The following is a 23,546-nucleotide window of genomic DNA, read 5'->3' on the forward strand; positions in this document are numbered from 1 at the left end:
TGAAATGCCATATTCATCTCCTGATGAAAAGAAGTTTTTTATATGAGAGTGAGGAACCTGTCTGAAAAAACTTAAATCACTGTCTCTAATGTAAACTGCAACTCTTTTTTTTTGGTCTTTTTGTAAATTTTAATTCCAGTATAGTTAACATATAGTGTTATATTAGTTAGAGGCGTACAATACAGTGATCCAACAATTCTACACATTACTCAGTGCTCATTAAGGTAAGTTTATTCTCAGGGCACCTGAGTGATACAGTTGGTTAAGGGTCCAATTCTCGGTTTCGGCTCAGGTCGTGATCTCAGGGTTGTGAGATCAAGCCCCATCTCAGGCTTTGCGCTCAGCATGGAGTCTGCTTAAAAGACTCTCTCTCACTCTCACCCTGCCCCTCCCCACCCCCTGAGCTCTCTCTCCTTCCCTTAAATAAATAAATCTTAATCTATTTATTCCATCTAGTGTATTTTTAATTTCAGCTTTTGAGTTCTTTAGCTCTGATTGGTTCTTTTTTATGTTTTTTTATGTCTGTTGAGGGTCTCGCTGAAGTCTTCCACTCTTTTCTCAAGTCCAGTGAGTGTTTTTATGACCATTACTTTTAAATCTCTATCAGGCATATTAGTTATCTCTGTTTTGTTTAGCTCTCTTGGTCTGATTTTGTCTTGTTCTTTCATTTGGGACATATTCCTCTGTCTCCTTATTTTGCTTAACTCTGTGTCTGTGTCTATGTGTTAGGAAAGTCAGCTACATCTCCTCCAGGTTGGAGGGGACAGATCTGTGGGGACTAGGTCTACTGTTAGCAAGCTAGGTGGAGAGTGTTGGCAGTGCGCTGGTTCCCACAGGTGTCCACGTGTCTAGGCTTGATGGGGGCAGGGAGCAGGGGAGGGAAATGCCACCTGCCAACTCTTTTGTTCTAGAGAAGTCTCCCAAAGAACACTGACCCTTTAGCACACGCTCTGAAATTAGTAAACAAATCTCCCTCCTGTATACCCCAGGTGTTTTTCAAACCGCTGCTTTTATACTGTATCTCCACGGGGCTATATGTTGTGCTATATCTTTAAGGGCTGGGACACAGTTTCCTGTAACTTGCCCAGCTCTCCCAGAGCTGAGCCCACTAGTTTTTAAATCAGCTGAGCTCACTGAATTGTATGGTAAGGGGATGATTCATTTCTTTTTTATTAAGTTTTTTAATTTTAATTCCAGTATAATTAACATACAGTGTTATATTAGTTTCAGGTGTACAATATAGTGATTCAGCAATTCTATACATCAGCCAGTGCTCATCATGTTTCACTTTGCAAAAACTTGCCAACATTTGGTATTGTCACCATTTTGGATTTTGGAGATTCTAATATATATGTAGAGGTATCCTGTGGTTTTAATTTGCAATTCCTTAATGACATATGATGTTGAAGATCTTTCCATATGCATATTTGCCATTGTATATCATCATCTTTGGTGAGTTGTCTGGGTCTTTTGACCAATTTTTAACCATACTGTTCATTTTCTTATTGTTTAGTTTTGAGAGTTCTTTGTATATTTTATTTTATTTATTTTTATTACGTTATGTTAGTCACCATACAGTACATCATTAGTTTTTGATGTAGTGTTTTTTAACGCCTCTATTTCTCCATTATTTACTTCTTGTGTGTATTTTCTAGTGTACCATTTTCATTCTTTGTCATTTTACTATATATTTTTTCACTATATATCTTTATATTTTAAAGTTATTTTTTAGTGGTTGCTCTAGGGATTACAATTAACAATTTATAGCAACCTAGTTTGGATTAATACTAACTTAATTTCAATAGTATACAAAAAAAGATTAGCTTTTTCCCCTCTACACTCCTTTGTGTTGTTACTGTCATACAAATTATATCTTTATGCATTGTATACCTATTGACTCAGATTATTGCTTCATGCAGTTGGATAGGAGGGGAGAAACATGACAAAGAAAAATGCATTTATATTGTTCTTTATATTTACCAAAGCGGTTACATTTATTAATGCTCTTTATTTCTTCATATGCCCTTTATTCCACTGTCTAGAGCTCTTTCATTTCAGTTTGAATGACTCTCTTTATAAAGTATTTCGTATAGGTAAATTTTCTCAATTTTTATCTGGGAATGTCTTCATTTCTCCTTCATTTTTTTTTTTTAAGGTTTTTATTTATTTATTTGACAGAGAGAAACACAGCTAGAGAGGGAACACAAGCAGGGGGAGTGGGAGACGGAGAAGCAGGCTTCCCGCTGAGCAGGGAGCCCGATGCGGGGCTCAATCCCAGGACCCTGGGATCATGACCCGAGCCGAAGGCAGACGCTTAATGACCGAGCAACCCAGGTGCCCCTCTCCTTCATTTTTATTTTTTATTTTTATTTTTTAGAGATTTTATTTATTTATTTGAGAGAGAGAGAGCAGTGAGAGAGGGAACACAAGCAGGGAGAGTGGGAGAGGGAGAAGCAGGCTTCCCGCTGAGCAGGGAGCCCCATGCGGGGCTCAATCCCAGGACCCCGGGACCATGACCTGAGCCAAAGGCAGACGCTTAATGACTGAGCCACCAGGCACCCTTATTTTTTATTTTTTAAGATTTTTATTTATTTATTTGAGAGAGAGAGAATGAAGAGAAAGAGAGCATGAGAGGGAGGAGGGTGAGAGGGAGAAGCAGACTCCCCACTGAGCAGGGAGCCTGATGCGGGATCTGATCCCGGGACTCCAGGATCATGACCTGAGCCGAATGCAGTCACTTAACCAACTGAGCCACCCAGGCGCCCTCTCCTTCATTTTTAAAGGGTGTTTCACTGAACATAGAATTCTTGCTTAGCACTTTCTTTCATCACACTGCCTCAATGGTTTCTGAAAAGAAATCAGCTGTTAAGCCTTACTGAGTAATGCTTCTACAGGATGAATCTTCTCTGTTGTTGTTTTCAATATTCTGCATTTTGCTCCCAACAGTTTGATTATGATGTGTCTAAGTATAAACCCCTTTGAGATATTCCTACTTGAAGTTTGTTGAACTTCTTGGACATGCATATAAAAGTTTTTTTCCTCAAGTTTGGGGAGTTATCAGTCATTATTTCTTCAAATATTCTCTCTGTCCTTTCATTCCTCTCCTTCTGGAGCCATTATTATGTGCATGTTGTTAGAGTTGCTGGGGTCCGACAGGTCTCTGAGGCTCTGTTCATTTTTCTTCATTCTTTTTTTTTTTTTTCCTTCTGTTCCTCAGCCTGGATAATTTCAACTGACCTACCTTTAAATTTACTGATTTTTTCTTCTGCCTGCTCAAATTTGGTGTTGAGCCCCTCTAGTGCATTTTTCATTCCAGTTACTATAATTCTCAATGCCAGAATTTATTTGGTTCTTTTCTATCATTTCTACCTAGTAACTGATATTCTCTATTTGGTAATATATTGTGATATTTTCCTTTAGTTCTTTATAGTTTCCTTTAATTCTTTGAACATACTTAAGTAGATGACTGTCTTTGTCTAGTAAATCCAATGTCTGAGCTACCTCAGTTTCTATTGACTACTTTCCTCCCCCTGTGTATGGGCCATACTTTCTTGTTTCTTTGCATGGCTCATAGTTTTTTTTTGAAAACTAGGTATTTTAAATAATATAATGTGGCAACTCTAGAAATCAGATTCTTCCCCTTTCCCAGAGTTTGTTGTTGTTGTTGACCTAGTGACATTTCCAAACTAATTCTGTAAAGTCTGTATTCTTTGTCACAATTGATCACTAAATTTTCTTCTTGGTTAGCTTAGTGGTTAGCTAATGGCTGGACAGAGATTTTCTTAAATGTCTGGAACTAGTAAGTCTCTCAGTCTTTGCTGAGGCTCTGTGTGTGTGTTGGGGCTCTCAGCTAGGCAGTTTACAACTTCACCTTAGCCTCTACTTCCTGCTTGCACAGAGCCCCAAGGTTAGCCAGAGATAAAGGTTAGGACCTTCTCAGGTCTTTTCTGAACATGCAGACAGCCTCGAACATACACACAGCCTTAGTATATACTTGGTGTTCTAGATTCCCAGGGATATGTCAGATCTTTTCAAAGACCCCTATAGACATTTCATTCCTCAGCTTTTTCTTTTAAGTTTTTTGGTTGGGCTGTTTGCCCCAATTGTTATCAGCACCTCAGGGAGCTATGTTGTTAAGCCAGTTTTTGCTACTTGTTCTCAGCAAATGACTCTGAGAAAATACTGTTTGCACTGGCGCAAGTTCTCTGTCAGGTTACATAAAGACAAGCCTTTTAAGAATGGTTCACCAGGGAACTGCCAGACAGATCAAATAATGACAATTCTCTGAGAATGGGGCTTTGAAAGAGCTCCAATTCCATTCCGACTCCTCCAGTGCTGGCTAGGAGGATTGCAGGCTCTTGTTTTCAAGTCTACCATGGAGCTGGGGAAAGGGGGAGTGGTATTAGAGCAAGTCAAAATGCCATAAAGCTTAGTATTCTTATGGAGATTCACCTGTTTGTTTTTAAAAATGTGCCCCCAGATTGTTGTAAGTCTTTGGTTAATTTCCAAAGTTCTGTAAAAACTTGATCTTGACAATTTTTACAAGTGTTCTTGGAACTTTTATAAAGGAGAATATTTGTCAGGTGTTGTTATTCCATCACTCCCAATGATATCACTCTCATTCCCCTCATTTTCAGATTACTTTGAAATATATTAGATTGTTTAGAGAAATAATAACAATAGTATACTGTGGGGTTTACAATATATTCAGAAGTGCATGGATATAAAGCCCTTACATCACATGTGAAATAGCATAACATTAATTGAAGGTAGACTGTGGTTAATTTAAAAATGCATGTTGTACATCCTAGAGCAACCACTAAAAAATAAGAAAAAGAAATAATTCAACAGAAGAGAGAAAATAAAATACTATAAAATACCCAATTAATAAAAAGATAGTATGAAAAAGAGAAAAGACCCAAAGAACAAACAAGACAAAATAAATAGCAAGGTAGCACATTATACTGCAACTATCTATGTGTGCATACCTGTCTACCTACCTCTTACTCTTTATCTACGTACATCTATTTTCTCTACCAGGTTATAAACTTACTAAATTACAGTCATAAACAGAAACAAACCAAAGTTAATTGCTGTAATGAATACACTGTTCATTCTAACTTCTTTATTTTGGAATTTACAATAATTTATAAAAATTTTAATTAATTAGGGCGCCTGGGTGGCTCTGTTGATTAAGCATCTGCCTTTGGCTCAGGTCATGATCCCAGGGTGCTGGGATTGAGTCCCACATTGGGCTCCCTGCTCAGCAGGGCATCTGCTTCTCTCTCTGCCCCTCCCCCTGCTCAAGCCTTCTCTCTCTCTCCCGAACTCTCACTCTCTCTCTTTCCTGATCTCTTGCTCTCTCAAATAAAATCTTTTTTTTTTTTTAAGATTTTATTTATTTATTTGACAGAGAGACACACAACGAGAGAGGGAACACAAGCAGGGGAAGTGGGAGAGGGAGAAGCAGGCTTCCTGCTGAGCAGGGAGCCCGATGCGGGGCTCGATCCCAGGACCCTGGGATCATGACCTGAGCCGAAGGCAGACGCTTAACTGTCTGAGCCACCCAGGCGCCCCTAAAATCTTTAAAAAAAATTTTTTTTATTAGTTAATATATAAGACAATATGAAAAAAATACAAAGCTCACCTATCTTCATAACAATAAATCCCAGATTTTAGTGCTAAGTTATTTTATAAACTTCTTTGTACAATTTCATTTTACAATTAAGGAAACTAAAAGTTAAAGTGATTAATTGACTAATTAATCAAAACAGTCAATGGCCAGTCAGCAGTAGAGCCACAGTAAAATTCTTCTTCTTTTTTTTTAAAGATTTTATTTATTTATCTGACAGAGAGAGACACAGTGAGAGAAGGAACACAAGCAGGGGGAGCAACAAGGAGAGGGAGAAGCAGGCTTCCCGCTGAGCAAAGAGCCCGATGCAGGACTCGATCCCAGGACCCTGGGACCACGACCTGAGCCGAAGGCAGACGCTTAATGACTGAGCCACCCAGGCGCCCCTAAAATTCTTATTTCATAACTTTTAGTCCAGCTCTCTCAAGAGAAAAAAAATTTCCATGTAACATCAACGACATACACAACTATATACAAATAATGTGCTCATTTCAAATTATTCTTATCCAGCAGGTCTAGCAAGATCTCTATTTGGAAACATTTTAAGTTAAATTGTATACCTATTTGAAAATAATAAAACTTTAAAAATATACATACTGTTGAATTTAGAGTTTCAACTAATTCAAATTCTCATCAGTTATTACTGAAGTACACTACACTTAAAGGAAAATTAAAAATACTATGACTAAACAATCACTTAAAGCACTGGCTACCAGGTTCAGAGAATACAATCTTTCATTCAAATCAATGGCTAAACCATTCATATTTATGTCAAAAATGATAACAAAAAATTAGGAAATCTGTGTGTAGTATTACCTGTAGCTCCCAGTGGATGTCCCTTTGAAATCAATCCGCCACTAGGATTTATGACCCATTTTCCTCCATAAGTATTATCTCCTCTATCAACCAGTCTTCCACCTTGTCCTAAAGAAGGAAAAATAATATTCATGAAGGTTAAAAATAACATTGGACCAGGGGCGCCTGGGTGGCTCAGTTAAGCATCTCTTTTTTTTTATTTTAAATTTCAGAGAAAGAATGAGAGAGAGCACATGAGAGGGGGGAGGGTCAGAGGGAGAAGCAGACTCCCTGCTGAGCAGAGAGCCTGATGTGGGACTCGATCCCGGGACTCCAGTATCATGACCTGAGCCAAAGGCAGTCGCTTAACCAACTGAGCCACCCAGGCGCCCCAAGTGTCTGATTCTTGATCTCAGCTCATGTCTTGATCTCAGGGTTGTGAGTTCAAGCCCCACATTGGGCTCCACACTAGGCATGGAGCCTACTTAAAAAAAAAAAACACATGGGACCAAATGATATGTTTTGTTTTGTTTTTTAATTTCAATATAGCCAAGATTTTCTTATAGCAAACATTTCTTAACAGCTCAAACATTAAATTGATATAAGCACTTCTAAAAGTTACATAATAGGGGTGCCTGGGTGGCTCAGTGGGTTAAGCAGCTGACTCTTGATTTCAGCTCATGTCATGATCTCGGGGTTGTGAGATGGAGCCGGCATCAGGCTCCACACTGGGCATGGAACCTGCTTAAGATTCTCTCTCTCCCTCTTCCCCAGCCCCTCCCCCCTTGCTCATGCTCTCTCTCTGAAAAAGAAAAAAGTTACACAAAAAACATTGAGTAATAAAGGTTTATATTTTCAGAAAGTTTCATGCATGAAACAGAGCTCTTATTAGTTCCTAAGAATTCTCTGGCTTCCAAAATTGCTATAACTATAACAGAGATTCAGATACCTAAAGAATGAAACTGGATACAATACTATAACTAAAATAATTATATCAGCTTTAAAAATCCACAATATTGCCCAATATATTCATTTCCATTTTTTTTTTTAAAGATTTTATTTATTTATTTGAGAGAGAGAGAATGAGAGACAGAGAGCATGAGAGGGAGGAGGGTCAGAGGGAGAAGCAGACTCCGTGCTGAGCAGGGAGCCCGATGCGGGACTCGATCCCAGGACTCCAGGATCATGACCTGAGCCGAAGGCAGTCGCTTAACCAACTGAGCCACCCAGGCACCCTTCATTTCCATTTTTTTAAAAGATTTTATTTATTTACTTGAGAGAGAAAGAGCACAGGGGGGAGGGGCAGAGAGGCAGAGGGAGAAGCAGACTCCCTATTGAGCAGGGAGCCCTATGGATATGAGGCGGGGGGGTGGGAGGGGCACCTCATTCCCAGGACCCTGGGATCATGACCTGAGCCAAAAGCAGATGCTTAACCACCTGAACCACCCAGGTGCCCCCATTTCCATTTTCAATTGCACTGTTATATGTTATATAAACATTCTTAGTAAATGGAGGGTGCAGGGGGTGGGGTAAGGGTAGGGGACATGAAATGAAGGGAAGTGGCTGAAAATATTGTTAAACCATAAATGTAAGCTTAAAAGAAAATGAAAATTACATGCTTGGTGATTTCAACATTCCTATCAATTCTCTGGTGATTCTTCCAGGTGGTTAAAAAGTAAATTAAAATGCATGCATTATATAAAATATTCTTCTATCCATATAATGAAGTGGAATCTCCAAAGAAAGATGATAAAGTTGGTTGTGGTGTTGTTAGAGGTGGCTAATAACTTTAAAGTACTCACTCTGTGTCAGGCCTTGTTCTAATTATTTTCCATATATTTACATAATTTAATTCTTAACCCTGAGAAGTAGGTAGTATCATTCTCATTTTATAGATAAGTAACCAGCCCAAGGCAACAGCAGGGGATTGATCTAGGATTAATTATCAGATAGCCTGGCTCCATAGCCTGTGTTCTTAACCAAATATTTTATTGCCTTTAAAAACCAAAGAGTTGGGGCGTCTGGGTGGCTCAGTTGTTAAGCGCCTGCCTTCGGCTCAGGTCATGATCCCAGGGTCCTGGGATCGAGCCCCGCATCAGGCTCCCTGCCCAGCAGGAAGCCTGCTTCTCCCTCTCCCACTCCCCCTGCTTGTGTTCCCTCTCTCCCTGTGTCTCTCTCTGTCAAATAAATAAAATCTTTTAAAAAACAAAACAAACATGATGGGTATTGAGGAGGGCATGTTCTGCATGGAGCACTGGGTGTTATGCACAAACAATGAATCATGGAACACTATATCTAAAACTAATGATGTAATGTATGGGGATTAACATAACAATAAAAAAATTTAAAAAAAAAATCCAGAAGTGATAAAAAACAAACAAACAAACAAACAAACAAAAACAAAGAGTTTCTCCATTGGTAAACTGAAGCACACTAATCACAGAATTTTTTATGACTAATACTTCTTTTTTTTAAAAGATTTTATTTTTTTAATCTTTTATTTTTTTAAGATTTTATTTATTTGATAGAGAGAGACACAGAGGGAGAGGAAACACAAGCAAGGGGAGTGGGAGAGGGAGAAGCAGGCTTCCCGCTGAGCAGGGAGCCCGATGTGGGGCTCGATCCCAGGACCCTGGGATCACGACCTGAGCCGAAGGCAGACGCTTAATGACTGAGCCACCCAGGTGCCCCTAAGATTTTATTTTTAAGTAACCTCTACACCCTACGTAGGGCTCGAACTCACAACCCCAAGATCAAGAGTCACATGCTCCTCTGACTGAGCCAGCCTGGCGTCCCTACGACTAACACTTCTTTTAAATCTAGGTTGTAGATTAAAAACCATCTATTGCAGCATTCTTTTATTTTTTGGTGTGTTTCTGACATAGAACCTGATACAAGGCTCTGGTCATAACAGGTATTCTACCTGCCATCACAGCTTTTAAAACTCCTAAATATTGTTACTGTACCAAGTAATAGCACACTGAACACAAATCAACCCCAGGAAATCAATAATTCACTGCATGTTCTTTTCTATAATATATACAATCCTATTAAATATCAGAAGATTCCACTGGGAAGTTGTCTTGAGCTCATCAACTAAAAGTGATCCAGAGATAAAAGTACTATAATGACCACTCTTATGTACCACAGATAAAATAAATAGAAAGCAATTATTATGCCTATTCTGTGTCAAAAACTCTGCTCTCATGGAATTTACTTCATTGTCAGAAGAGGTGTGAGGAAGTGACAGACAATATGTAAATAAAATATACAGTAGAGTGGTGGTAAGTGCCATAGGGGGGAAAAAGGCAGGAAAGGGGGTAGAGGAAGTGTTGGGACAAAAAAGACAGAGTTGGGGCGCCTGGGTGGCTCAGTTGTTAAGCGTCTGCCTTTGGCTCAGGTCATGATTCCAGGGTCCTGGGATCAAGCCCCACATCGGGCTCCCTGCTCAGCGGGAAGCCTGCTTCTCCCTCTCCCACTACCCCTGTTTGTGTTCCCTCTCTCGCTGTGTCTCTGTCAAATAAATAAATAAAATCTTAAAAAAAAAAAAAAGACAGAGGTAAGGAGTTCACATTTTAAACCAAGTGATTGGAGAAGGCTTCCACTGAGAAGGTGACAATTGGTCAAAGACCCAAAGGGAATAAAGAAGCAAATCCTATGGGTATTTGAAGAAAGGCCCTGAGCTAGGAGTAAGCCTAGAGTGTTTGAACAAGGCCAATGTAGCTGCCACAAAGTAAAAGAGTCAGAGATGTACATGAAGAAAGCTGGGATGCTGTGAAGAGAATCCCTACCCCTCTGCCCCACATGCAACTGAAACATTCTATAGTGGTTTGCCATTAGGGTATTCATTCAGATAATGTTTTCCTACTAGGAATTACAAACTTTAAATACTTTTTAAACCTTAAAAATATTTAAAAACATATTAAAAGGGTGTGTTAGTCCCTACATTTTTCTTTACTAAAAAAAAAAAAAAAAAGAGTCAGAGATGTAGAAGTCAGAGAGATGGGAAAGGGGACTAAAGGGGACAGATCACATTTGGCTTTTACTTCTGAATGAGATGAACAGAGGAATGACATTGATCTGCTGTATGCTTTTTTTTTTTTTAAGATTTTATTTATCTATTTGACAGAGAGAGTTAGCAAGAGCAGGAACACAAGCAGGGGGAGTGGGAGAGGGAGAAGCAGGCTTCCCGCTGAGCAGAGAGCCTGATGTAGGGCTCGATCCCAGGACCCTGGGATCATGATCTGAGCCGAAGGCAGACGCTTAACCACCTGAGCCACCCAGGCGCCCCTGCTGTATGCTTTTAACAGGATCATTAAAGATTCATTATAGAGAATAGACTGTAAGGAGACCTGGTAGGAGCAGACCAGTTATGAGACTACTATAATAATGTAAATGAGAAATAATGGTGGTCTGGACTAGGCTGTTAGTGATAAAGAGTGGTAAGATACAGTTATACTCTGGATATATTTAGAAGGTAGAGTCGATAGCCAATAGGACTTAGAGATGGATTCAATGAGAGCTGCAGAGAAAGAGAGGAACTAGAGCAACTGTAGGATGGGGAAGACTGAGGAAGGAAGAAGTTTGGGTCACATCAGAAACTCAATTTGGACTTAGGTTTGAGATACTCATGAGATATCTAAAAAACCTTTGAAAATTAGGCAGCTGGACATATGAGTCTAGAGATCAGGGAAGTGGTTTAAGATTGGGATATAATTTTACAAATCATCATTATATGTCAAAATGTATACATATTTAAAACCTTGAAATTGGGTTCCAGTTCTGCTAAGGCAGCATATATTCACTATAGCCTGTGTCTCCTACTGTTTACAACTGAAAACACTGGATAAATACAAAAACAACTATCTGAAGACTCTGAAAAGTAAACAAAAGCAGGGGAATCATGGAGGGAGTTAAAACGTGGAGAAGCCGCTACACAAGGATGAGTTCCAAGTTTTCTCTTTTTAGCTCTCTTAACAGCTTTGCTCCAAGGGTAAGCAGAGTCCTGGAGCAGACTGGCAGCAGGGCAGCACAGGTAGCTAAAAGTCTAAAAAAACCCCATCTTTCTAACCAGAGAGACCAGGAAAAGAAATCCATACAGGTCAGAGAGTAAGAGTAAGCTCACAGTGGAAAGAGCCAGAGAAGAGGATCCCTTATTTCTGTGTATGGACTTACAAATCTCAGGCTCACTCTTCAGCTAAGCATGAATAGGACAGACCCAAAGCCGCACAGCAAAGGCTTGGAGAACTCAACAGAGACTTTAACCGCCACCCACAGAAGGCAAGACAGAAAGTGTCTGAACACAACTGGGTTGACTGCTTGCTAAAACAAAAACATGAACATTCTCTAGAGGATCTATACAATGTAACAATCACCTGTCCCCAATACAATCCAAAATTAATACAGAAAAGAACCAGGAAAAGGAAAGTGTGACCAGCTCTCAAGGGAAAAAATAATCAACAGATGCAAAACCCGAGAAGCCCCAGATCATAGAATTATCAGACGAAGACAAAAATAACTATTTGGACTATGAGGTAAGGAAAACACAGTAAAAATAAAAAGATATGAGTTCTCAGCAAAGAAATGGAACCTGTGAAATGAGCCAAATGTAAATCTTAGAATTGAAAATGCATATTTAAAATAAAAAACTCACTCACTACAGATGGGTTCAAGAAGTTTCAAGAAGAAGGCAGAAGAAGGCAGACGCTTAACAACTGAGCCATCCAGGCGCCCCATGAAAAAACTATTAATAAAATACTTTACATTCTATTTTTCATATTAAGTCTTCAAAATCCAATGTGTACTTCACACAACACATCTCAATTTGGACTAGCCATATTTCAAGGATTCAATGATCACATCTAGTTAATAGCTACTGTATTAGACAGCATAGGTTTAAACACTCCAGTTAAAAGGCAGAAATTGACAAAGGATAAAAAACAATACACTTTGCCTATAAAAGATACACCTTATACAAACAGATAAATAGCATAAATAGTTGAGAGCAAATGAGTAGAAAAGAATATATCATGCAAATAGTAAGCGTAAGAATACTGGAGTGGCTATTTTATTTATTTTTTTTTGAGAGAGAGAGAGAGAGAGAGAGAGAGAGAGAGAGAGAGTGGGTGGGGGAGGGGTAGAGGAAAAGGGAGAGAGAATCTTAAGCAGGCTCCACGCTCAGTGCAGAACCTGAGATCATGACCTGAGCCGAAATCAAGAGTTGGACCTCAACCGACTAAGCCACCCCGGTGCCTCTGGAGTGGCTATTTTAGTCAGATAAAAGAGACTTCTAAACAAAGAATATAACCAGACATAAAGTAAGATATTTCATAATGAAAAAATGGAAGACATACAACTGTAAATGCACTTGTGCTTTATAACAAAGCCTCAAAATAAATGAAGCAAAAATTGACAGAACTAAAGGGGAAAGAGACAATTCAACAATTAATAGAAGAGATTTTAATACTCCTCTCTCAGTAACTGATAGAGCAAAACAAATAAATCACTAGAGACATAGATCTGAAAATCCTATCAATCATCTCAATTTAATTGACATGTTTAGAACACTACATCTAATAACTGCAGGATCTGCATTATTTTCCAAGTGCATATTTATAGATAAATTCACCAATAATATATACCATATGTTGAGCCATTAGATAAAATTCAATAAATCTGAAAGGATCAAAATCAAAGTGTATTCTCTGACCACAGCAGAATTAAATTAGAGAGCAATAACAGTAAGATATCCAGGAAAACTCCAAATACCTGGATATTAAATAGCATACTTCTTCTTCTTTTTTTTTTTTAAATGCATTTGATTTTTATTTATTTGTCAGAGAGAGAGAGCATAAGCAGGGGGAGCAGCAGAGGGAGAGAGAGAAGCAGGCTCCTCACTGAGCAAGGAGCCCAATGTGGGACTCGATCCCAGCACCCTGGGATCATGACCTGAGCCGAAGGCAGACGCTTAACGACTGAGCCACCCAGGCGTCCTTAAATAGCACACTTCTAAATAATTTACAGGTCAAAGACAAAATTATAAGAAACATTAAAAATGTTTTGAACTGGGGATGCCTGGTGGCTCAGTCGGTTAAACATCTGCCTTGGGCTGAGTCATAATTCCAGGGTCCTGGGATCGAGTTTCATGATGGGCTCCTTGCTCAGCGGGAGCCTGCTTCTCCCTCTGCCTGCCGCTCCCCCTGCTTGTGCTCTCTCTTTCTCTGATAAATAAAATCTTTAAAGAGTATATTTTGAGCTGAATAATGATGAAATATATTGAATTTTATGGAAGGTAGCTAAAATACTACTTAGAGGAAAGCATACAGCTTTAAATACTTATATGAGAAAAGGAGAAAGATCTAAAATAAATGACCTAAGGTTCTCCTGCAAGAAACTTAAAAGAAGAAAACCAAAGTAAACCCAAAGTAAGTTAAAGGAAGGAAAAAAAAAAAGAGCAGAAATCAATGAAATGGAAAAATAGACGATAAAGAAAATTAACAAAGCCAAAGCTGAATCTTGTTAAAGCTCAACAAAACTGACAAACATCTAGCTAGACAGATCAAGAAAAAAAAGGAGAAAGAACACCAATCACCAATACAAGGAATAAAAAAGAAGTTATCACCATAGATCCTATAGTAGTGGAATTACTGGATTGTATGATATTTCTATTTTTTAATTTTTTGAGGAACTTCCATACTGTCTCCACAGTGAATGTACCAATTTACATTCCTATCAAAAGTGCATGAGTGTTCCCTTTTCTCTACATCCTTGCCAACACTTATTTTTTATCTTTTTGATATTTGCTATTTTGACTAATTGTGATTTTAATTTGCATTTCCCTGATGATTACTGATGTTCAGCATCTTTTTATGTATCTGTTGGCCATCTGCATGTTTTCTTTGGAAAAATGTTTATTCAGGTCCTCTGCTCATTTTTCAATTGGATTATTTGGGGGTTTTGATGTTGAGTTGTATAAGTTCTTTATATATTTTGGATATTTAACCCCTTATCAGATATATCATTTGCAAATATCTTCTCCCATCCAGAAGTTGCCATTTTGTTTTGTTGATGGTTCCCTTTGCTTAATTGTGGTGTAGTCTCAATAGTTTATTGTTGCTTTTGTTTCTCTTCCCTGAGGAGACATATCCATAAAAATACTGCTAAGGCTAATGTGTCCAAGAGATTACTGCCTTTGTTTTCTTTTAAAAGATTTATGGTTTCAGGTCTCAACTTTAGGTCTTTAATCCATTTTGAGTTTATTTCTCTGTATGGTATAAGACAGTGGTTCAGTTTTCCCAGCACTACTTATCTAAGAAACTGTCTTTTCCCATTATATGTTGTAGATTAATTGACCATACAAGTGTGAGTTTATTTCTGGGCTCTCCTGTTCAGTGATCTATATGCCTATTTTTCTGCCAATACCATACTGCTTTGATTACTATAACTTTGTAGTATATCTTGAAATCTGAGACTGTGATACCTCCAGCTTTGTTCTTCTTTCTCAAGACTGTTTTGGCTATTTGGAGTCTTTTGTGGTTCTATACAAATTTTAGGAATATCTGTTCTAGTTCTGTGAAAAACACTATTGGTATTTTGATAAGGATTGCATTGGATCTATAGATTTCTTCAGGTAGTATGAATATTTTGACAATATTAATTCTTCCAATCCATGAGCATGGTATATCTCTTTGGTTGTTTGTGTCATCTTCAATTTCTTTCATCTATGTCTTATAGTTTTCAGAGTATAAAACACTTTCATCTCCTTGGTTAAATTTATTCCTAGGTATTTTATTCTTTTTGGTATAATTTAAATGGAATTGTTTCCTTAATTTCTATTTCTGCTACTTCATTATGAGGGTATAGAAATGCAACAGATTTCTGTATATTAATTCTGTATCCTGCAACTTTCCTGAATTCATTTATCAGTTCTAATAGTTTTTCTTTAGTGGGGTCTTTAGAGTATTCTATATATAGTATCATGTCATTTGCAAATAGTGACAATTTTACTTCTTCCTTACCAATCTGGATGTCTTTTATTTCTTTTTCTTATCTGATTGCTGCAGGACACACAATACTCTTTTCAGTGGCTGAAATGTTTAAAACTGTTGGTGAGGATGTGAAGCAACTAAAACTCTCATACACTACTGATATTAATGAAAAATAATACAACCACTTTGGAAATGAAAAGAAAAAAAATCCTCCAGATCTCAACAACCAGTTTTTCTATTTTCCTTTCTGCAAGTATTTATTCAAACACAATATGAAATATTTGGAATTACCTATGTAATTTTTATCCTTTTTTTTTTTTACTTAATGGTTCATAATAAGTACCCCTGATTTACATAATACAAATTATTTGTATAATCTGTTATCTCAGTGTTGGTATTGTCCAAGACTACATGTTCTAAAAAGTCTAGTATCAAGATAGCTTACATTCACTTTGCACAGTACGGCAGAGCCAACATGGAGGTAAAAGCAATTAGTGAATTCCTCTTTTTAATGGCAAAAATGAAATTTCCTCAGTGAAATTTACTAAGTTAATCTGCATCTCACCAAAGATATTACCTTCTGGACAGAGTCCCAGGGCTTCATAAGTAAGGAGTTCATTGACAGAAAAGCAATCATGAAGTTCTATAACATCAATATCATTTGGTCTCAGGCCAGATTTCTCATAGCACTTTCTGGCAGCTTCTTTACTCATATCAAAGCCAACCTAAAACCAAAACCACATATAAATGAATTAAGGGCATCAAAACTGGGACTTTTATATAAGATTCATAAGAGATTAATATGTATAACCTTTAATAGCTGAAAATTGAATGCACATATTGAAATCTCAGTTGATTCTATATTACACAGAAAGTCAAAATAAAAGAATACTCAGAATGGAGAATGTACATATTAAATTCTGTACTATAAAGAACAGAATTTTAAATAAGATATATAAAAAGGACTTATAATTCCTCGGGGCATATCTTGTGCAGTTATAAAAACTCTTATCAAACCACAATATGTTGTTGTGGTAAATAGATTGGAAGAGATAGATCAATAGATCATTATGACTCAGATACACTAAAAACTATGAGGAATTTCTACATGAAAATAAACAATCTTCATTTAAAAAAATCATACAGGATACCATTTTTCCAAATCCTTGCTCTTAACACCCCTTTGCCCTCAGATAATAACAAGTCAACTTTTCTCCAAGGAATAAAATTGTGGTGTAAATGTACTGTACTCAGAAAACCTGAGACGTTCTACCTCAGCCACATCCCAGCTTTGTGATCTTGGGCAAGTTATAGAGACATTTTCAAATTCAAAGCATTGTTGCAATATCATTTTGTAAACTCTAATTACCTTTTGATTATTATATATGTGCATATATATGCACCTTTGCATTTCTTTAATATGTATGTGTGTATCTTCAAATATTCACCTAACTCTAGGTCTGAATTCTCATTTTTTTAACTTCCTCCATATTTATTCAATCTTTAATCAGCATTTTTAAAGTGCTAAGGGTCAAGAAAGTTCCCTGAAAATATCCTTGTTTTTCCCTCAGCTGTGTAAGAAAGGAGCTCTGGGCATATCCAGTCAACTCAAAAAGAGAAAAGCCCACCAAAATAGCACATTTAGTTAGTTAAAAATGCATGCGTGGCTCTATCACAAGAAGCATATGTTCTCATCAGTTTTTTTCCCTTAACAGATTCTTAAGGATGGGTTATAATACTAAATTTTCTGGACTGATTTTTTTCTCAAGTAAATAACTTCTAGAGCGAATGACAACATGATGTCACCTTAAAATTTTTAAATAGAAATCCCTCAATTGATAGATAAAATAGAATCTCAGACATACCCTATATGTTGGCTAATTGAACTTAATTTTTAAAAAAAGAATCTCAGACATACCATTTTAATAATGCTTTTCTCTTCAAATGAGCTTGGCAAATCAGTTACCATCTCTTGTGCCAAAATTTCCACAGCTTTGGATTCCAGGCCATACTTCCGTACAAATATTTCACTAGCCAAAATTGCCGCTGCAGCACCATCTGAAGTGGGACTAAGAGGAGGTAAAAACAATTATTTACACCCAGTCTACCTCTATCCTAGGATTATAGACTAGGAGTTCTTTCTATGTGGAAAGAAAAACTGAGGATGTTTGTTAGTCATTGCACTGTCTTCATTGTGAAATCTACAGTTAAAAATTATACATGCTTCCCACTTGAGGACTGAACCTCTATCAGAACTTAAATACTATTAGTCACTGCTTGGTCTCTAAGAGTCTCTCCCAAAAAGTTCTCATTGCAAAGAACCCTGGATTAGCCTCTGCCGATGCATAAGGCATCTCAGAGTGACTTCCGAGGAGTCCACAGGTTATTCCTATCCTAGTACAATAAAAATTCCACTATAGGCCTAATTAGCTCCAGCTTTGCTGTTTCCCAAATAACCAGTCATGGAATCCTTTTGAAAACTGGGAAAAGATAGGATACAGATACCAGAAAGTCCAAACCAGAAAGTGGTTTAGTTAAGACTTTGGTGATCTCCTCAAAATAGCTCTTTTCCTTATAGCAAGCTGTAAAGGAAAGTGGCAGACACAAAAAGCCTTCTCTGAGTTCAGCTGGATTTATAAATGGGCAGACCTTCATATTGCAACAGATAAAAGCTGACTCCGTTTGTTCACTTGCATCCTAGCCAGTATCTTCCAGGAGAAAGATATTGTTAAGCAATTTTCAAGATGCAACTATTACCATTATTAGAGCTATTTTCTCTTGTTTTTCATTTTTCTTGTTTCACATTTACTCTTAGTTACTATAATTGAGTAACATTTCCTAAGGTAGAAGCATACAGCAGAGAAAACAAAATGCTTAAGGGAGAAACTCTGGACTCCACTGGCCTCCTAAGCCACATTTACATGAATAAAATACAATTTTTAAAAAGTAGGTAGAACTCATGAAAGAAGGAAATAAAATACAGAATTTTCCAAGAGAAAAGACAGTCTGTCTCTAGACATGAATAAGAAGTACAGGTCCCCCCTCCAGAGTGAGGACACATTAGCAGGAGTGCTGCAGAAGCAGATACAGATACAGATTTACCCAGACACAAAGCCTAAGGTTTACCTAAGGCGGGGGGGAGGGAGCAATTATTTTTCTCTATTAAATATTAAAATGTGGGGGCACCTTGGTGGCTCAGTCAGTTGAGCATCCGACTCTTGGTTTCAGCTCAGGTCATGATTTCATGGGTCGTGGGATCCAGCCCCACACTGGGCTCCACACTCAGCAGGGAGCCTGCTTGAAGATTCTCTCTCTCTGCAATCTCCCATCCCCTCACTCTCTCTCTCAAATAAATAAATCTTTTTAAAAAATAAATAAATGAATAAATAAATATTAAAATGTGGTTTTCTTACCAACATTGTAAGACAGTCAAATAATCAAAAACTTCTCGAGATGTCATCACTTCGTCTAAACTGTATTCCTGTTGGAACTGGGAATGCCTAAGTACAAAATAAGTAGTTATAGAATAGGAGGTAGCAATAACAATTTTGTTGAAAATATTCTGATCCAAAAGTCAGAGAATAATATGTAAATATTGTTTTTACAACCAAAAGACAGGCTTTTATGAAGTTTCAACCTTTAATATAAGTTGTTTAAATTGAAGTTTTTAAAAATCTAATCTCCAAAATACCATATGCTGTATAATAAAAAATTTGTCTAATCTTTGTCCTGGGTTCCTAGCATAGAGCTTCTAAAACCCTTGCAATTTTCTGAGTTATAGGAGTGTCTCTGTTATGCTAATAGGGTGACTCATAGTGGGCTCCTTGTTAACTGGGGAAGGGAAGAGGGAAGGCAAGGGGCTGGTCACCCAGAAACACCAACCATGTGGATACAGGATTAGGACTCTTGAGTCACTTTGACCGCTGAGGAGAAGGGAGGGGGCTGGAGATTGAGTTCAGTCATGTGGCCAATGATTTAATCAAGTATGCCTGCATAATAAAGCCCCAATTAAAAACTCTGGACACTGAAGCTTGCTGGAGCTTCCTGGTTGGTGAGTACCTTCATATATCAGGAGATTGATGTGTCCTGACTCCATGGGAAGAGGGTACAGAAACTCAGTTTTAGGAATTCTCTCAGACATTGCCCTATGTGCCTCTTTATTTGGCTGTTCCTGAGTTGTATCCTTTATAATAATACTGTAATCATAAGTATAACACTTTCCTGAGTTCTGCGAGTAACTCTAGTGAATTATCAAACGTGAGTGATCATGGAAACCCCTGAATTTACAGTCAGTTGGTCAGAAGTACAAGTGGCCTGGGGACCCTACTTGTGGCTGCCATCTTAAGTGAGGGCAGTCTTGTGGAGGACTAAGTCCTTAATTCAGGGGGTCTGCATCAACTCGAGTGGTTAGTGACAGAATTGAATTGCAGTACACCTAGTAGGTGTCAGATCAGTTGGGGGTTAAAATAGGATACCATTTTTTTTCCCCTGGAGAATTATTAAATACTAGTTCCTTAAAAGCAAAACAAGGGCGCCTGGGTGGCTCAGTCGGTTAAGCATCTGCCTTCAGCTCAGGTCATTATCCCAGGGTCCTGGGATTGAGCCCCATGTCAGGCTCCTGCTCAGCAGGGAGTCTGCCTCTCCCTCTCCCTCTGCCCCTCCATCCCTCTCATGCTCTCTCTATCTCTATCTCTCCCTCTCAAATAAATAAATAAAATATTTTTAAAAATAAAAAAATAAAAATAAAATCAGATGGTTTCAGAAACTGCTCTGGCACAAATAGCAGAAACAGCAGACACCACAAAGGAGATTCTAAAAGCAAATTTCAACTGGTATGGAAATTAATAAGCAATTCAAATGTTTAGAAATAAAGCCCATGTAACTTAGATCTGTATACTAGTATCTGTACCTCTGCTTTTAAAGTTAACTTTGACCATCACCAACTTCCAAAAACACCTAATTTGTGCCAGATCCTGTGCTAGGCTCATGGGACATGGGTATGTCCCATGGGTCCTTACCCTCAAGGAATTCAGTCTGAATCTGTGCCAAACAAATATAATATGATAAATATGATGACAGAGATGTTATACAGGGGGGCACCTGGGTGGCTCAGTCAGTTAAGCATGTGACTCTTGGTTTTGGCTCAGGTCATGATCTCAAGGTCGTGGGATCAAGCCCTGCATTGGGCTCTGAGCTCAGCAAGGAGTCTGCTAAAGTTTCTCCCTCTCCCTCCACCCCTCCCTGTACTTGTTTTCTCTCTCTCTCTAATAAGTAAATAAATCTTAAAAAAAAAAAAAAAGATGTTAAGAGAAGTAATGACATTTGGGTTGGGGATTGATGGGTAAGTAGATATTCACCAAGCAAAAGAAAGGCAAAAGGATATTCCAAGGAGAGCTAACAGCCTAAGTAAAAACACAAAAGTGAGTATTATATACTATACTTGGGGGGAAAAAAGTAATCTGGTGAGGCTAGAGATTGGGAATAGCCAGAAGGTGGCAGGAAATAAGACTGGCAAAGTAGAGTGGGCCAAATTATAACAATCTTATTATCTCATATGAAGGAATTTGTATTTTATCATATAAGTAATGAAAATTCACTAAAGCTTTTGCAATACCTTTACATCTTTCATAAAATATCCTTTGATCTAGGGCATGGGATTAGATATTACTTGTTAATTAAGTATGCCCTGAACTCAAATATCAATTTAAAATTAGGAGAATCAGGAGAACTAGCAGTAGCATGAAATATTAGAGATATGTGGTAATGATCCATTTGTGGTATAAAATATTCCTTGTCATGGTTTTATTAGTAAATATGACAAAATTTGTTTAATAGTTCAGAAACAATTTACTGAGCACCTATCATGTTCCAAGATCTCTGCTAAGCATTAAGATCAGGAAGAGATGGCTCTGGTCCTCAAGGAGTTTACAATCTAGTAGGAGGAAATATAAACATTATTTTACCACTACTTAGAATGATCCTGTGCAAGTTGCTTCATTTCTGTAAACCTCGTTTTCCTTATCTATAAAATGAGAATAAAAATACCTACCTTATAGGGTCCTTGAGAGGATTCAATCAAAATGTACATAAAAATACCTAGCACAGTGACACACAGTTGGCATTTAATAAAGCTAGTTATTACTCTCTTATTGCCTAGTGGTATTGCTTTTGTAGAGATTAATTCAATTGCCAGTGAACCAATTTTATTCAGCAACCATTAAGTACATGCTTTAAGCCCGGCATTGCAGTAGGCACGAGGGATTCAAAGATGAATGATCTGACAAGATGTAATTTTACTTCAGATCATTTAGGATATAATAATCATATTATTCTACCAGAATAAGAGTTAATGATACTGACATAACTAAAACACATTACTAAAGTAATACAAATATTTAATAGAAAGTAATTAAAATGGCTACTAATAGGCATTTTATGAACACTTTAAGAAAAGTTTTAAGGAATGGTTTAAAATGGTCACTGGTTATTTTCAACCAAAATTAAGACAAAAATTTCAATACTGCAGTTGCAATGTATGACCAATTACATCTTTAACAACAACCATTCACACTCTTTTGTAAACTTAAATGGCATCCTAAATACAAACAGACCCAAAACTAAAACTGTAGTCAAAAGTTTACTTGGGCCAAGCCTTTTATCTGAAAGACAATAAAACATTCTAGTTAATATCTTTGAGGTCTTGCATTTACCTTTCAAGTATAAAGTTATATATTACATAGCAGGATAACCCAGATTTTCACTATTTCATATTTCCAAAATACTTACGGGTTATTAACTGAATGTTTATGATTTTTCCATCCAATTTTTGCAAACTGTTCAACTTTTGTTCCTGTAGAGAAACCAAACATCTATTAGTGGGTCAATGCCTTCCTATTGCTTATTAACAAACGTTGCAATGGTACTCAGTGTCCTGCCAAATATTTCTACCTTTTCCCTGGTACACATTATCAGTACTGACAACTTCAACACTGATCCCTCACATAAATACTTCTTTAATTAAACTTGAGTATAGTTGAATCCACTAATAAGCATATGACATGAAAATAGTTCAAACTGGCCAATTCTACCTAGTATAACTAGAGTCCAATTTCAAAAAACAGAAAATATAGCCTGGGATTAACAGTGGATATAAGGCAGGAAAGCACTGCCAGAAATTTTTCAAGGAGTCTGCCAAAGCATCCCAATGCCCCTAGATTAAGTGAATTTTACAACTCACACCCTCCAGGACCTGATCCTTCTCCTTCCTTATGAGAAGGCAAAAGGGTCTTCAGGAAAGTTACAGCATAACAAGAAATATGTATGTTTTTAAATTCCTTAACAGAAAGCTTAAAGATTAGTGTCAGGAAAACAAAAGCATACATTAAGAAAGTAAAATATGAAAAAAATTTTTACTACTTTTTTTTTTAAAAGATTTTGTATTTATTCATTTGAGAGAGAGAGCACGAGCGCGAGAGAGCAAGAGCGCGAGCAGGGAGCAGGGTCTGAGGGAGAGGGAGAAGCAGACTCCCCACTGAGCAGGGTGCCCAACCCGGAGCTCGATCCCAAGACCTCAGGTTCATGACCTGAGCTGAAGGCAGATGCTTAACCAACTGAGCCACCCAAGCGCCCCCCCGCCTCTTTTTTTACTACTTTTAAAAAGACAAAGCAGCATAAGATAGGTTTTGAATCCTGCTTTAGAGCCAGAAAGGCCAAGGACGGAAAAAGTCCACTGATAGGAGCTGATAATGTTATGTTAATGCATGGCACAGGAAAATGAAGAGTTCCCATTTCTGCTTCATCTCTATCTCCTCTGTCAGGAGGATGATCTTCAGAGCAGAAATGACATACATATAATTCAGCAAATCTTAAAGAAAGTAGAGTCCATATTAGTGATCTCATATCAATAAGAGTGATGATCAGGAGGCAGCCAATATGGATTTAGTAAGAACAAGCCATAGTAGATTTATATCTTTTTTTGATTGGTTTGACTGGTAGATCAGATGAAACACGGTATCTGTATATCAGCAAGAAAATTAAAATTCTTAGGACATCTTTTGGGACAAGGTAAGGAAATACTAGAGTGTGGGTTTTGGTTTTTCTTTTGTTTGGGGGGAGCACTCTGATGTTACTAA

General features: G+C 37.6%; 1 protein-coding gene across 1 annotated transcript in view; it reads right to left on the reverse strand.

Annotated features, from left to right (window-relative positions):
* The window catches only part of SCP2 (sterol carrier protein 2), a 112,044-nt gene that overhangs the window by 42,300 nt on the left and 46,198 nt on the right, over window positions 1-23,546 (reverse strand). The window contains exons 7-11 of the mRNA XM_078073140.1: window positions 22,201-22,264; window positions 18,828-18,914; window positions 17,333-17,483; window positions 15,992-16,139; window positions 6,449-6,556 (exon numbers count right to left, since the gene is read on the reverse strand). Of these exons, the coding sequence (XP_077929266.1) occupies window positions 6,449-6,556; window positions 15,992-16,139; window positions 17,333-17,483; window positions 18,828-18,914; window positions 22,201-22,264 (558 nt within the window). The remainder of the gene's footprint in view (window positions 1-6,448; window positions 6,557-15,991; window positions 16,140-17,332; window positions 17,484-18,827; window positions 18,915-22,200; window positions 22,265-23,546) is intronic.

The sequence above is a fragment of the Halichoerus grypus genome, chromosome 5 (genome assembly GCF_964656455.1).
Source record: "Halichoerus grypus chromosome 5, mHalGry1.hap1.1, whole genome shotgun sequence".
Classification (NCBI taxonomy): Eukaryota; Metazoa; Chordata; class Mammalia; order Carnivora; family Phocidae; genus Halichoerus; species Halichoerus grypus.